We start from the raw sequence: 17,537 nt of genomic DNA, 5'->3' as shown, positions 1-17,537 counted from the left end.
CCAGCACCCAGCGTTTCCCAAACTTGTTCCTGGGGGACTCCAAGGGATGCACATTTTGGTTTTTGCCCTAGCACTACACAGCTGATTCAAATAACCATAGCTTGATGATGAGTTGACTATTTGAATCTGTTGTGCTAGGGCAAAAACCTAAATGTTGTCCCGAGGACCGAGTTTGGGAAACGCTTCACCACACCTACCAAACGTAATAGTTTTATTTTGATTTAACCAGGTAAGACCCATTGAGGTTAGAAACCTCTTGCCAGGGTGACCTGGCAAAACAGGGAAATAGCAGCGTGTACATAACACAAAAAAAAATACTAAATACAAAAAAATTATAATAATACAAAATACATTAAAAAAAATATTAAACTGCAGCTATCAAAAACATTGTCTTAAAAACCGAGAAGGACACTTAACTCCCCAAACTTCAATATCTTTTCAAGCATGTTCCAGGATGAAGGGGAATTCTGGGAAAAAATGATTGTTTCCCCATATCAGTTCTAGACTTAGGAACAGACGTGGATGGCAGCGACTGTGAACGAAGACTGTATTGAGTGACTGATCTGGTCAGTAAGGAACAGAGATACAAAAGGGGCTGCCTTATCAATGCTATCTATTTACACAAAAGTGTACCAGTGTGTTTGTACCATGGAGAGAGAGGTGCATTGCACCAGGGCATACAAATCACAGTGATGGGTGAGAGAAGTACCAGGTGTTGGGGATACATCTTAAAGTACCATGATACACTGTGTCCAGAGTTACAGTACCTGCTAAGGCCTGCATACAGGCACTATAACCCAGCACCGAAAACAACGTGCTTTGAACAAGATCCTTTCTGACTAACGTTGAAAAACAAGTTTTGTTCCTAAAATAAAAACCCAATTTCAACTTCAGTTTCCTGGTGAAGTTATCAATGTGCTGTTTAAAATTCAGCTTTTCTTCTAACCAATTCCCAAGATACTTATAGGAGGTGACCTTATCAGTTTGCTGACTTTTTAGAGTTCAAATCTGTGACTCCATGTGTCTACTTTCAAAGAGAAAACCATAAATGTAGCTTTCCTTGCATTAAGCACAAGTTTCAATTCGAACAGCATCAAAAGCCAACTGTAAATCCTGAAAAGCCTTCAAGATGTACTAGAATAAATATTTGTGTCATCAGCATACAGTCTTCCCTGTATCATTTATATACATTGTAAAAAGGATCAGACCTAAAATTGAGCCCTGAGGGAAATGCTTTCATGAGCCTTTGAAACTCAGATGTCATACCCTCTGTGCTACACACTGGATTCTGTCAGAAAGGTCGTTTTGGAACCAATCCAATGCTTCAACACTTAAACCAACCTTTTTTTGGCAGGGAATGGTCAACAAAGGCCTTTGATAAGTCAATAAAAAGTGAAACACAGTGATGTTTCTTGTCCTGAGCATCTACAATATCACCTACCACCTTAGTTACTGCAGTAATTGTACTATGCTTGGCTCTAAAACCCGACTGAAATTGAGATCAAATGAGTTATTATACAGAAAGTCTTTCAATTGTGAGTTCAACCAGGTTTTCCAAAGATGTTTCCAGTGCAGACAGTTTACAAACTGGACTATAGTTATCCAATTGACCTCTACAACACATTGCCTGAATACATCAATCGACCAAGATGTAAAAGGGTGACGTAAGCTGCTTTCCAGACTTTTGTAATCGTTTCACTCGCCAATGAAAGATTGAATATATGCGTGAGAGGGACAGCAAAGATCTTTGCACCAATTTTGGGAAAATAAGGGTTAAATTGGTCCGGGCCGGCCGCTTTCTTAATAGTAATGGATTTGAGTGTCATTACTATTTCTGAAAGTGTAATCTCGGTAAAATTAAGTAGATAACCTTAGGCCGGCTTCCGGAATTGTCAACCTTCTCAAACTCTCTATATGAACGAAGAAAATACACATACAAATATGCATATCTTTATTTATAATGTACTGGCTACTTCCATTATATCGTCGCAGTTACAGCACAGCGGTGCGGCCTTACGCATTAAGTAATCTCCAATAACGCATTGAATATCTTCAATCATTTCTCGACATCTAATGAGTTTTAGTAATTGGTATCTAACGTTTTCGAATGTTGCAAATTGACCCACACGACATATTGTCTGAATATATCAATCGACCAAGTTGCTTAATTTATATGCGCTTTATTTCACATACATTGCAATGACCCTTTTACATTCAGCCATATATTCAGATACCACAACAGAAGCACTGATAACATATTAATAGGATCACATTTATTTCGATTTTGATGTACCAAAAATGTGTGCATTGGCTCTGAACGGCAATGTGTGAGCTTGAATGGACGACAGAAGAAACATCTCAACATTCCAACAAAGAGTATAATATCCACAGGGAATATTGACTTCGGTGCACTCTAAATTTGTGACTCTCTTATCTTACAATCAACATGTAATCATTGCGCGTAAAGTTACCAAGTACATGTCCTACCCATCCCAGTGCGTGCTAAGGGACTCACCACATTTCTGTAAATACTGCTTTTCACTCCGTTGGCCTACTCTGCGCAATTGGTGCCCCGTGGGTAATGACAACATTGGGAAGTCAAGAACTCTGTCATTTATAGTTCCCAAATGCATGCGTAATTGATTACAGCAAGTCGTTTCATAGAGTAAGTGCATTATGTCTGGTGGATGCACTGTGAATCTTCAGGTGCCATTCCGGGTAGACCCGGTATTGCGGGAAGATCCGGTCTGTCAATAAAGGATAGTCGACATTGTGTGGTGTCTAGAAGATTCAAGGGAATAACCCCTTGGTTGTCGTCGTGTGTTACACGTGTGTTGCGCGTCCCAGGAAACGTACGTATTGTACACGCTTTGGAGATGGCTGGTGAGGTAATTCTCCAAAACAAATCCTTCAGCATCTTTCTGAATTCTCGTCGCATGAGACAATACAGAACTGGGTTCAAACAGCTATTGGCATGTGCGAGGCACACAGTCACCGGGAATACATAGGTGTGGACCAAATAGTAGGATTTATCCCAATTGACTGCGTTAAATTTTACCAATACACCCCAGAATGTGATGGCGTGATTTGGCATCCAGCAAAGAAAGAAGGAGAGGACGACGATGGTGACAGATTTGGTCACCCTCGACCTCCTTTTGGGGTGGTTGTTGTTCATGCTCCTCAGACGGATAAACCGTAAGAGCATCAGATAGCAGACGGACACTATCAGCATGGGTATGACGAACGCTATGATAATTTTTTGGAGATGATATAGCGCGAGCCAGTCATGTCCCTCAGGGAACCTGATGAGGCAGAGCTTCTCCCCAGCCACTACTGTCACTGAGGAGAAAATGGTAGTGGGTGCTGTGGCAATGGTTGCGGAGACCCACAGCACCGCGCACACCAATTTCACCGAACACGACCTCTGTCTCGACCGGTTCTTCAGAGCGGAGGCGACAGACCAGTATCTGGTCACACTCATAGCAGTCAGAAAGAACACGCTAGCGTACATGTTCATAACTGTTACGGAAAGGATGATTTTACACATCGCGTCTCCAAACGGCCAGCTGAAGTCCAGTGCGGTGTCCACTGCCCAGAACGGCAGAGTCAACACAAACTGGAAGTCCGTCACTGCCAAGTTGATGATGAAAAAGTTAATACTCGATTTCTTCCGGCCCTGTTTTAACCTCATTAGGAAAAAGACTAACAAGTTCCCAATTAACCCTACCGCGCACACAATGGAGTAAACAACCGAGATGATTATCCTTAGAATCGGGGTGCCGTCCGCGGTCACGTCAATATCCTCCAGACTGCCGAATTTGTCATCATCCATCAAAGTCCTGTTCAACGCCAAAATCCCGCTGTGGTTGAGTAGCTCGCCCATCCTCACAGATAAGAATGCAACACCGGTGCTTCTACTAGCATCAGGGCGCTTCTCGATGGCCTATCAAACACAGAATAGTCCTCGCGCTCCATACAACTGAGTGCTCATTTTAGCTGTTCATTTTATGTAATTGAAGCTTGTATGATAAAGGTTATCGTGTCTACAGTCCTTTATAACACCGCAATCAATGTGAAACTTTGCATCTTGACTGGAGTCTTAAACAGGTGCGTAGTCGTGCGCGTTCACAGCGCCTGCCCCTGCATCGCGTGGATTGGTCGAGTGAGACATGATGGACCTTTCTCTGATGGACCTTTGTGAATAAACTGCTGATAGGTCTCGACAAAAATATGAATTTTTAGATACCAAAGTTAAATAAACTACACTGTATGTATAGAAGAATGTGGACACCCTTTCAAATTAGTGGGTCCAGCTATTTCAGCCATACCCTTTGCTGACAGGTGTATATAATTGAGCACACAGCCATGCAATCTCTATAGACAAACATTGGCAGTAGAATGGCCTTACTGAAGAGCTCAGTGAATTTCAATGTGGATGCCACCTTTCCAACAAGTCAGTTCGTCAAATTTGGAAATGTCTAGGAGCATTAACGGCTCAGCTGGGAAGTGGTAGGCCACACAAGCTCACAGAACAGCACCGCCGAATGCTGTAACAATCGTCTGGCCTTGGTTGCAACACTCAATACCGAGTTCCAAACTGCCTCTGGAAGCATCATCAGCACAAGAACTGGAGCTTCATGAAATGGGTGTCCATGGCAGAGCAGCCACACACAAGCCTAAAATCACCATGCGCAATGCCAAGTGTCAGCTGGAGTGGTATAAAGCTCGCCGTCATTGGACTCTGGAGCAGTGGAAACGTTCTCTGGAGTGATGAATCATGCTTCACTATCTGGCAGTCGGACAGACTAATCTGGGTTTGGCGGATGCGAGGAGAATGCTACCTGTCCCAATGCATAGTGCCAACTGTAAAGTCTGGTGGAAGAGGAATAATGGTCTGGGGCTGTTTTTCATGGTTCAGGCTAGGCCTCTTAGTTCCAGTGAAGGGAAATCTTAATGCTACAGAGAACAGTGACATTCTAGACAATTCTGTTCTTCCAACTTTGTGGCAACAGTTTGTGGGAAAGGCCCTTTCCTGTTCCAGCATGACAATGCCCCCATGCACAAAGCGAGGTCCATACAGTAATGGTTTGTTGATCGGTGTGGAAGAACTTGACTGACCTGCACAGAGCCCTGACCTTAACCACATTGAACACCTTTGGGATGAATTGGAACGCTGACTATGAGGCATCTCTAGCCACCCAACATCAGTGCCCAACCTCACTAATGCTCTTTTGGCTGAATGGAAGCAAGTCCCTGCAGCAATGTTCCAACATCTTGTGGAAAGCCTTCCCAGGAGAGTGGAGGCTGTTATAGAAGCAAAGGGGGGACCAACTCCATATCAATGCCCATGATTTTGGAATTAGATGTTTGATGAGCAGGAGTCATTTATATATATATATATATATCTTTTTTACCCCTTTTTCTCCCCAATTGGTAGTAACAGTCTTCTCCCATCGCTGCAACTCCCGTAAGGACTTGGGAGAGGTGAAAGTCGAGAGCCGTGCGTCCTCCGAAACACGACCCCGTCAAGCCGCACTGCTTCTTGACACAATGCCCGCTTGACCCGGAAGCCAGCCACAGCAATGTGTCGGAGGAAACACCGTACACCTGGCGACCGTGTCAGCGTGCTTGCGCCCGGCCCGCCACAGGAGTCGCGATGGGACAAGGACATCCGGCCGGCCAAACCTCCCCTGAGGCTGCGTCGTCCATGGGTCTCCCGGTCGCGGCGGGCTGCTGTTTTTATATGGAAAAAAAGGTCCCTGACATTTAACAAAATATAATGAATTATGGGGGAGTATTTACTTGACCACTCGCCAATACGTTATGTTTTGAATAGGACCAAAATAGTGTGGAAAAACAATGAAACAGTTGTTCCTCCTGTTAATGTTGCGACAGTTCGTTTCTGGTATCAGAACAAAATAGTCAGCACATAGTAACTTCTGATTTAGCTGTACTTTAATTAATGCAAACACGTGTGTGGTATATTTGTGGTTCGTATATATACGGTCTCGCTGTTTTACCTCGCAGGGCAAAACAGAGAAGAGGGCGACACATCCTATTGTTCTCTCTTTTATACTGACAGAGATAGTTCCTGCTCAATGCTGGCCTGTCAGAGGGAGGAGGAGCGTGGTTTAAACTTGCTCCTCCTGTCGTCGGCGTGTAGGCTGATCCCAGCGTCGTGACGCACTTCCTGTTGCCGGTTGTAGTTCTTCTTGTCTTCAACAGTTGATTTACTCGTAGTTTATGTACTTAGCATAGCTTCCCCAGTATATTATAAAGGTTATGCATACAAATAGCCAGTTCAACCGTAACACTCCCTTGTGCACGAAAGAATACCGAAAACTCCCCCTAGTCTAGCCCCCTAGTCTCCCCCTAGTCTAGCCTACTCATATCGGTTTCCTTATTTTACTAAAGCTTTAACACGGCAGCACTAGCTGGGGGGGGGGACGACGACAACAATTTTGGACCCCCTTGTGGCCCACCTAAATGTGGAGTATGAAATAATTTTTACATAACACATTTTTGCTATCTTTTTACATCCGTTATTAAACAGAAGATACAAATAAATTGTTGAATGATTATGAACATGGTCTTTTGCCTGCTAATGCCTGCAATGCAGTGAAGAAAACGATATGACAACAATAACGTCTAATGTAACTGGCCCCTCTAACAGTACAACTGGCCCCAGCTTAGCCCCCCCAGTTGAAATGGTCTAGAACCGCCACTGCAAGGCAGACATTACATTTTAAACGTATTTTTTTTAACGTATTTTTCCTTCTTCATTCTATGACATTTCCATGTTTATTCTCGACATTTTGTGCCAAACTGACCATCCTCTTCCGCTAGAGGGGGCAACATGATGGCTCAACCAGCGGTAGATCAGTGAAGGATGCTATAGGGCACGTATCAATCTTGTTCCACGGAGGACCCGTGTGTCTGCGGATTTTGCTCCTCCTTTGTTCTCGATTGATTAATTAAGGTCACGATTAGTAAGGAACTCCCCTCACCTGGTTGTCTAGGTCTTAAATGAAAGGAAAAACCAAAAACCAAGCATAGGCCCTAGGTGGAATGAGTTTGACACATCATTGCCATAGGGGGATACACACTATTCTGAGCTCCAAGATGAAAGTATCATTTTCAAAGGAAACATAATGCAATTGATCAGTAGTGTTTATGATTTCCTTGGAGCTTGGGGCTCCTCACAGTGCATAATGCACACAGGTCCCGTTATGCATTGGTGCTCAGCGCAGTAACCACGCGAACAAGATTATACAGTAGACCAAAGAGTCGCTGTAGGCATATAATATACAAGCAATATTATTTAATGTGGTGTTACAATCGTAATATTAGCCTTTATTGCGTGTCGGGAAGCCTATTTGACATCCGGTTAAATGTGTCAATTCGACTTTCCTCAACTATCCAACTTTATTTACAATTGCACACCATAAGTATTTTTATTTTAACAGGCAATCCAAATAATTGTATGTAATAGTCTCCCCATCACCTAGCATCCCCTGGGCTACTACTGAAAGGCATTCTATTCTCTCAAGTCCACCCACTAAACTGTATCGGAGAGGGAGGTTCTTAAACAAAGTTTGGCTTGTTAGGGAAAGTTCCTAACTGTCAGGGCTGTTGAAGGGGGCTTGATGGAAGAAAGAAGGGACAACGTCTTGTCAGCAAACAACACTTACAGTTTACAATTCTTGGAACGCAAAAGACGCGTGTGAAAATCCCCGAGGAAGGATACAACGTCGTACAGAACTTAATTAAGTTTTTATCGCCGGCGTCACGCTTTCTATGTCTAAAGTGCATGGTTCTAGCGGGAAAGTGCTTGAAATGACAGTCGGTACAGTGAGGATAAAGCATAATAACATATTGTCTTAATTTACCTTCCAACAAGATGATTTACTTGCAATGCGGACTTGCACAAACTTTCTCTCCAATTTACTTTTTGGTTGCAGCGGGGATCTTGGCGATGTTTGACAACAGTAAAACATTTGGATTTGAACAAGAGACGGGTAAGGCAGCCTCTTAAAAATCAATGAATCATTCGTCTGACATATAACGTTACTTTTATTTTAAATAGTTTTATGCAATAGTTCAGCTATGCTGGCATTTTAAAATGTCAGTAACAAGGGGAACTCTGCAGACTATTGGCAACTGCTCAGCTCCACATAGCCTCAACTCACACACACATAGCCTAGCGATGTGACTGATCTCCGCAGTCTCAACTCACACACACATAGCCTAGCGATGTGACTGATCTCCGCAGTCTCAACTCACACACACATAGCCTAGCGATGTGACTGATCTCCGCAGTCTCAACTCACACACACATAGCCTAGCGATGTGACTGATCTCCGCAGTCTCAACTCACACACACATAGCCTAGCGATGTGACTGATCTCCGAAGTCTCAACTCACACACACATAGCCTAGCGATGTGACTGATCTCCGCAGCCTTTACACAAACAGCCAAGTGATGTGACTCATCTATGCAAGCAGTCCACTTGGGAAATATTGACACTTATAAAGGTTATGTTTTCCCATTTTATGCATTGTATGAGGTGCCGGAATCCCATGAGCATATGACTCAAAACAGACGTGATGTTCCCAGGCTATACCTATTTCCAGCTTGTATGAGAACAGCTACAGTATTTCAGGTTTTTTTCCCCACCAGAGAGATGCATCATTGAGCCGCTTCTAGCGCTTCATGCCATGCTTAAAATTCTAGTAGCCTAGCTGTAGTTTGCTACCCTAAACTTTACTTGGGTCATGCCTGAATATGTCATATAAATATGCTCATGCTTACCTATTGTATCTGTACCTCACAGTGATAGTCACATTCATTCCACTAGTCAATTTAAACTGCCCTGCAAACAACATGAGTGAATGGCATCAGGATTAATTGTGTTCAGTTCTTTAAAGTATTTGCTCCCATTAGTCCAAAAACTCATGCTGTGTTAGGATCAGTGGAGGCTGCTGAGGGGAGGACGGCTCATAATAATGGCTGGAACGGAGCGAATGGAATGGCATCAAACCATGTATTTGATGTATTTCATACCATTCCACCTATTCCAGTCATTACCACAAGCTGTCCTCCCCAATTAAGGTGCCACCAACCTCCTGTGTTTAGGATACTAGATACAGTAGTCAACCTAAAGTTGGCCTCTGAGCTGAAGTGTCTTGGTATGAGAAAAAAGGGAGGGGTGTGATTTAAAAAAAATAATACAAGTACTACACTTACTTTTGAACAATTATGCCAGTTGCCCATCTTTCTCTTTCTCTCCCCCCCTCTCTCTCTCCTTCTCCCTCTCCCCTTGGTCTCCCTGTGTTCTGTAGCAGTCTTAGTGAACAAGGGAAAGGCCTTCCTTAAGCAGTCTAGATACACCCTTGGGCTGTTTGACACTCTACCGTCCATACAAATCAACCTAAGTGGGTGCTCTGGGGAGCCAAGGCTAAGTGTAATCGGTTTGCGAGGCGATGGACTGACACAAGGGAGATAGCTTGGTACTGCAGCAGTGGCATTTGGCATGGCACTTGACACTACTGGTGGGCACTGTCCTCTATCAAAGGATTCAACAGTCTCAGGGTTGGCATAACACATTCCCTGTGAGAGAGACTCTTAACACCACAATCGAAGACAAAAACAATCACTACCCTTCACCTCGTATATACCTCCACCGCATCTCACCCATTCAAATCATCTACCTGTTTACTCCTGTGAGACTGGTCTGACTTTTAAAGTGAAACCACTTCTGAATTACTCTTTGAATGTTAGCCAGAAATAAAGATGGCTTACGGATCTTTCTGTTAGGTCTGTGTTTTATAGAAAGGATTAGTGCTGTTTTTATTCTCCTCTCCTTTGTGATTAATACATTTGTCACTGTCATAGCTTTTCAGTTAAAGAGATGAGAAAGTCATGATGAACAGTAGACATTCCTGAAGGTAGTAGTATAGAGAGAGATACAGTAATATTGCCATGGACATTGTCAGACATGGAAAACCAGTGCTTTGATGAAGCCACTTTCACTATTCATTTACCGTAATAGTTAATTGTGATTTTATCCACATCCTGGAAAATGTTCTTGCCACAAACGTTTAGCCTAAGTACTATGTAACAACGTGTACCTACACTGTGATTACACTGTGACTGCCATGTAACTACTAGCATGTGATTACACTGTGACTGCCTATGTAACTACTACCATGTGATTACACTGTGACTGCCTATGTAACTACTACCATGTGATTACACTGTGACTGCCTATGTAACTACTACCATGTGATTACACTGTGAGTGCCTATGTAACTACTACCATGTGATTACACTGTGACTGCCATGTAACTACTACCATGTGATTACACTGTGAGTGCCTATGTAACTACTACCATGTGATTACACTGTGACTGCCATGTAACTACTACCATGTGATTACACTGTGACTGCCATGTAACTACTACCATGTGATTACACTGTGACTGCCTATGTAACTACTACCATGTGATTACACTGTGACTGCCTATGTAACTACTACCATGTGATTACACTGTGACTGCCGATGTAACTACTACCATGTGATTACACTGTGAGTGCCTATGTAACTACTACCATGTGATTACACTGTGACTGCCTATGTAACTACTACCATGTGATTACACTGTGACTGCATATGTAACTACTACGTGATTACACTCTGACTGCCTATGTAACTACTACCATGTGATTACACTGTGACTGCCTATGTAACTACTACCATGTGATTACACTGTGACTGCCTATGTAACTACAACCATGTGATTACACTGTGACTGCCTATGTAACTACTACGTGATTACACTCTGACTGCCTATGTAACTACTACCATGTGATTACACTGTGACTGCCTATGTAACTACTACCATGTGATTACACTGTGACTGCCTATGTAACTACTACCATGTGAATACATAGGAGTGATTTGAGACACGTGTGGTAAAGTGGGATCCTCTTTAATAAGCCCATTACAAATCATGGGAGATGGAACCGAGGTGAACTGTCCATCTTCTCATGTACTATTTAACATGTCGTACATCATGGCTGACATGACCCTGGACTGGAGCACTAGTTTGGGACAGTGACGTAGGATCCGTCATGACAGATCATGTGCAAGTGGTTTAATGGTCTCTGACACATTAGGCTAACATTAATGTCTTCGTGATGAACCTCTCTGACACCTTTCTCACCTCCATTTCCTATGGGCTGTCAGTTCCTGTTAGTATGCGAAGGGTTTGCTTCTGTTTCAACATCCCCACTAGCATACTACTTGTTCACCACTAGCATACTACTAGGGCACCACTGGCATACTACTAGTGCACATCTAGCATACTACTAGGGCACATCTAGCATACTACTAGTGCACATCTAGCATACTACTAGGGTACATTTAGCATACTACTAGTGCACATCTAGCATACTACTAGGGTACATTTAGCATACTACTAGTGCACATCTAGCATACTGCTAGTACACGTCTAGCATACTGCTAGTGCACGTCTAGCATACTGCTAGGGCACCACTAGCATACTACTAGGGCACATCTAGCATACTTCTAGGGCACATCTAGCATACTACTAGTGCACATCTAGCATACTACTAGTGCACCACTAGTATACTACTAGTGCACCACTAGCATACTAGTAGTGCACATCTAGCATACTACTAGGGTACATTTAGCATACTACTAGTGCACATCTAGCATACTACTAGGGTACATCTAGTATACTACTAGTGCACATCTAGTATACTACTAGTGCACATCTAGCATACTACTAGGGTACGTTTAGCATACTACTAGTGCACGTCTATCATACTGCTAGTACACGTCTAGCATACTGCTAGTGCACGTCTAGCATACTGCTAGTGCACGTCTAGCATACTGCTAGGGCACCACTAGCATACTACTAGGGCACATCTAGCATACTACTAGTGCACATCTAGCATACTACTAGTGCACATCTAGCATACTACTAGTGCACATTTGGCATACTTCTAGGGCACATCTAGCATACTACTAGGGCACATCTAGCATATTACTAGGGCACCACTAGCATATGATTAAAGTGCTGTGAGGTGCATGTTGCTATTAAAATTCATACCGTTCTTTGAACGGTGCTTGTGTGCGCGCGTGCGTTTCTGTCTGCGTGTAATTGAGGGCCTTAAGCCTCATCCGCTCATTGAAGGTGGCACAGCAGGCCAGCACGCCGCCAATCACCGTGACGATACCCCCCCTGCCAGGATCCGGGTGTAGGCAGACATAGCGTAGGAGAGTACAGCAGACTGATCGACACTCCAGTCAGCCTCTATAGTAACCTGAAGCCCTAATTAGTTAAAGCCCGTTGTGAGACCTCATCCACGACTCCACATGACTATTGCCTGCCATTGGTGGATACTGGGTCACATGCTCATCCTCAAGTAAAAAAGACAGTCATACTGTAGCCATATCCAACCCCTGTTTAAATGATGGATAGTGTATGTGTGGCTTGTGCAGATGGAACTGTTTACAGCTTGCCAAGTTTGTTTACAACCTCACAGTCAATTAGTAGATAGCATGTTTTTATTTTCTCTCCCAACCAGAGAGCTTTCTACAGGGGCTTCCGCAGTACGAGGTCGTTCACCCCTACCGAGTGGACGCCAAAGGTCACTTCCTGTCCAACTTTGTGTCCCACCGCGTCAGCCGGGTACAGCGGCGGGAAACCCAGGGGGAACCAGGAAACCCTACACGGGTGTTCTACCAGTTGCAGCACGGTGGCCACAATCTGCACTTCAACCTCACCCTCAACCCACACCTACTGGCTCCTGGCTTCCTGACTGAGAGGAGGTACGGTGGCCTGGAGGGGGCCAAAATACGCAGCCATGGCCCCTCGCTGTGTCACTTTATCGGGGACGTGTGGGACCGGGCGACTATGAAGGGGAGGGCGGCTATAAGCACTTGTGACGGCCTGGTGAGTGTGAGAGAGAGACCATCACTGATAACCTACTGAGCCCATCACTGCTAAGCTACTGAGACCATCACTGCTAACCTACTGAGACCATCACTGCTAACCTACTGAGACCGTCACTGATAACCTACTGAGACCATCACTGATAACCTACTTAGACCATCACTGATAACCTACTGAGACCATCACTGATAACCTACTGAGACCATCACTGCTAACCTACTGAGACCATCACTGCTAACCTACTGAGACCATCACTGCTAACCTACTGAGACCATCACTGCTAACCTACTGAGACCGTCACTGATAACCTACTGAGACCGTCACTGCTAACCTACTGAGACCATCACTGCTAACCTACTGAGACCATCACTGCTAACCTACTGAGACCATCACTGCTAACCTACTGAGACCATCACTGATAACCTACTGAGACCATCACTGATAACCTACTGAGACCGTCACTGCTAACCTACTGAGACCGTCACTGCTAACCTACTGAGACCGTCACTGCTAACCTACTGAGACCGTCACTGCTAACCTACTGAGACCGTCACTGCTAACCTACTGAGACCGTCACTGCTAACCTACTGAGACCGTCACTGCTAACCTACTGAGACCGTCACTGCTAACCTACTGAGACCGTCACTGCTAACCTACTGAGACCGTCACTGCTAACCTACTGAGACCGTCACTGCTAACCTACTGAGACCATCACTGCTAACCTACTGAGACCGTCACTGCTAACCTACTGAGACCGTCACTGATAACCTACTGAGACCGTCACTGATAACCCACTGAGACCGTCACTGATAACCCACTGAGACCGTCACTGATAACCTACTGAGACCATCACTGCTAACCTACTTAGACCGTCACTGCTAACCTACTGAGACCGTCACTGCTAACCTACTGAGACCGTCACTGCTAACCTACTGAGACCGTCACTGCTAACCTACTGAGACCATCACTGATAACCTTCTGAGACCGTCACTGCTAACCTACTGAGACCGTCACTGATAACCTACTGAGACCATCACTGATAACCTACTGAGACCGTCACTGATAACCCACTGAGACCATCACTGCTAACCTACTGAGACCATCACTGCTAACCTACTGAGACCGTCACTGTTAACCTACTGAGACCGTCACTGCTAACCTACTGAGACCATCACTGATAACCTTCTGAGACCGTCACTGCTAACCTACTGAGACCGTCACTGATAACCTACTGAGACCGTCACTGCTAACCTACTGAGACCGTCACTGATAACCCACTGAGACCATCACTGCTAACCTACTGAGACCATCACTGCTAACCTACTGAGATATCTGTTTTTCCTTTCACATCCTAAAGGGTCATGCAAAACTTTTAACTTCTAGAACTTCTCTGTCCCTAGGGTAACAAGTCAAAGTAGAAACACAATTGACCAAAAACATAATGTTGATCGATGCCAATGACTGGTCCTAGCCCGTTTTTGTTTTCCGCTTTGTTTCTGTGCATGAGACTGGATGAAAGTGTTTGCTAAATGGCATATATTATTATCATTATACAAAATCAAAGAAGATTTATTACATTTTTAGGTGAAATTGAAAATGAGGATTCATTAGAGGTGTGTTTAATTCCTCTAACTCTGACAAAAAGATGCTAATGCTTTACAATAAGCAGTAAGTACTACTGTATAATGTCGTATGCCACACTGGCTTCAACATAGTTTCAATATTTAAACGCATGTCTGAACAGATGATGTTTAAGTATTTATTTGTATTTTTTTATAGTTGTGTCTGAAGTCATTACGTGCTGTTGGCCTCATTCCTGCTCTGTTAGTGTAGTTATATTCTTAGATTGCACCATCCATGGAAAAACCACTGACTGGTTGGTGAAAGGACCTGTGAGCTGTGCTTGAGAGGATGTGTTTGATACATCACAAGTGTTAGAGCGCCTTTCATCTAAAATCAGGCTGGATGTCATCGATGACATGTGGGTGTGCAGAACATCATCATGCATCCATGAACAGATCAAGCGATGGAGCCCGTGTTGTGTTTATGCATGATCAATTTACATCTCATTGTCTTATCTATCCACTAGTAGGTCACTCAAACTGAATCATAAAGCATGTGTTCACTGTCACATCTGTGACCGCTGTCCACATGCCACCTCTCCTCTGTGACCGCTGTCCACATGCCACCTCTCCTCTGTGACCACTGTCCACATGCCACCTTTCCTCTGTGACCGCTGTCCACGTGCCACCTCTCCTCTGTGACCGCTGTCCACATTCTATCTCTCCTCTGTGACCGCTGTCCACATTCTACCTCTCCTCTGTGACCGCTGTCCACATTCTACCTCTCCTCTGTGACCGCTGTCCACATTCTACCTCTCCTCTGTGACAGCTGTCCACATGCTGCCTCTCCTCTGTGACCGCTGTCCACATTCTACCTCTCCTCTGTGACTGCTGTCCACATTCTACCTCTCTTCTTTGTTCACTGTCACATCCCATCTATCCTCTGTGACTGCTGTCCATGTCCCATCTCTACTTTGTTACTGCTGTCCACGTCCCTTCTCTCCTCTGTCACGATGGGACGTGCTATAGCCATCTGTTGTTACCTTAGTTCACAGAAAAAAAGTATTTACTTAAATGTTTCCAGCTGATCTTGCTGTAATAAATGTTTCACAATGCCAGAGTCACATTACACGCTTTAGGACATTTCTGATGAAAATGCAGTAGGAAACCACGAGCCCTATCCAACAATATCATACTGTTACATTATTACTGTATTCCTTTCTCCCTACATGCCCTATCCAACAATATCATACTGTTACATTATTACTGTATTCCTTTCTCCCTACATGCCCTATCCAACAATATCATACTGTTACATTATTACTGTATTCCTTTCTCCCTACATGCCCTATCCAACAATATCATACTGTTCCATTATTACTGTATTCCTTTCTCCCTACAAGCCCTATCCAACAATATCATACTGTTACATTATTACTGTGTACCTTTCTCCCTACAAGCCCTATCCAACAATATCATACTGTTACATTACTGTATTCCTTTCTCCCTTTCTAATAATATATCTCTCCATGTCTGCCTTTTTTCCATTTGTTATAGAAATTCAAACTTTTGCATCTGAACATAAAAATGTGTGTTACTTCTAAGTTTAAGTGACTGTAAACGCTTGTTTTCTCCACAATGAGGGACTTTCCTAAATATGGCCAATGGGGAAACTTTCTCAGAGTATCCTCTTAAATGTCCGTGTTCTTGAACAGTCAACTTCTAGTTGAATCCAATGTATATACTGTATATTGAATCTGTCCTTTTAAACTCTTTGAACCTGGAGGAGGGAGACTTACTGGACTGGACACGTTGTTTCTTTAAAATGATAGCAGTTGGATATATTGAGGAGAGATCGACGGGCTCCAGACCCACAGCGTATCATTTGGCACAACGCCACATCTCGCTCTAAGTTCCACAGCTACGGCTGAGCCAGAAACCCAGAGGCCAGAATGCTGGGTTGAAGACTGTCATAAATCTAAATCATTGTTGCGGAGCATTTGCGATTTAGCCATTACAGTTATGACTCAATTTCAGTTGATGCGTTTTCTCTCATATGTCCTTGTTTTGCTCCCAAATGGAAAGGAAAATAATCGCATGATAAATCCCAAGATAACTGGCGTTTATGTAATATTGTGACCTAATGGCACATTTTCATGAAGCTGATTGCATTTATTTCTCTCTGAAGCAATTTTGACCCATCTCCCACCCAGTAGAATGTGGTAACTCTATTCTTCCCATATCAAAGCAGTTGTGATCCCTTGTTCTCCCAGTAGAATGTGCTAACTGTATTCGTCCCATATCAAAGCAGTTGTGATCCCCTGTTCTCCCAGTAGAATGTGCTAACAGTGTTCTTCCCATATCAAAGCAGTTGTGATCCCTTGTTCTCCCAGTAGAATGTGCTAACAGTGTTCTTCCCATATCAAAGCAGTTGTGATCCCTTGTTCTCCCAGTAGAATGTGCTAACTCTATTCTTCCCATATCAAAGCAGTTGTGATCCCTTGTTCTCCCAGTAGAATGTGCTAACTCTATTCTTCCCATATCAAAGCAGCTGTGATCCCTTGTTCTCCCAGTAGAATGTGCTAACTCTATTCTTCCCATATCAAAGCAGTTGTGATCCCTTGTTCTCCCAGTAGAATGTGCTAACAGTGTTCTTCCCATATCAAAGCAGTTGTGATCCCTTGTTCTCCCAGTAGAATGTGCTAACAGTGTTCTTCCCATATCAAAGCAGTTGTGATCCCTTGTTCTCCCAGTAGAATGTGCTAACAGTGTTCTTCCCATATCAAAGCAGTTGTGATCCCTTGTTCTCCCAGTAGAATGTGCTAACAGTGTTCTTCCCATATCAAAGCAGTTGTGATCCCTTGTGCTCCCAGTAGAATGTGCTAACAGTGTTCTTCCCATATCAAAGCAGCTGTGATCCCTTGTTCTCCCAGTAGAATGTGGTAACTCTATTCTTCCCATATCAAAGCAGTTGTGATCCCTTGTTCTCCA

At 43.8% G+C, this 17,537-nt stretch overlaps 2 protein-coding genes across 2 annotated transcripts in view; one reads left to right on the top strand and one right to left on the bottom strand.

Moving 5' to 3' along the window:
• Positions 1-2,164: 2,164 nt before the first annotated feature.
• Positions 2,165-4,099, bottom strand: LOC106562792 (relaxin-3 receptor 1-like). Its single transcript, XM_014127807.2, has one exon. The coding sequence runs from the start codon at positions 3,881-3,883 to the stop codon at positions 2,675-2,677; it is 1,209 nt and encodes a 402-aa protein (XP_013983282.2). The 5' UTR covers positions 3,884-4,099; the 3' UTR covers positions 2,165-2,674.
• A 3,506-nt stretch (positions 4,100-7,605) lies between these two features.
• LOC106562791 (A disintegrin and metalloproteinase with thrombospondin motifs 7) overlaps positions 7,606-17,537 on the top strand; it is a 156,312-nt gene continuing 146,380 nt past the window's right edge. The window contains 2 exon segments of the mRNA XM_045688866.1: positions 7,606-8,018; positions 12,617-12,984. Of these exon segments, the coding sequence (XP_045544822.1) occupies positions 7,901-8,018; positions 12,617-12,984 (486 nt within the window). The 5' untranslated portion in view covers positions 7,606-7,900.

Source organism: Salmo salar, chromosome ssa11 (assembly GCF_905237065.1).
Source record: "Salmo salar chromosome ssa11, Ssal_v3.1, whole genome shotgun sequence".
NCBI lineage: Eukaryota > Metazoa > Chordata > Actinopteri > Salmoniformes > Salmonidae > Salmo > Salmo salar.
This window is presented reverse-complemented; position numbering and strand designations above follow the sequence as displayed.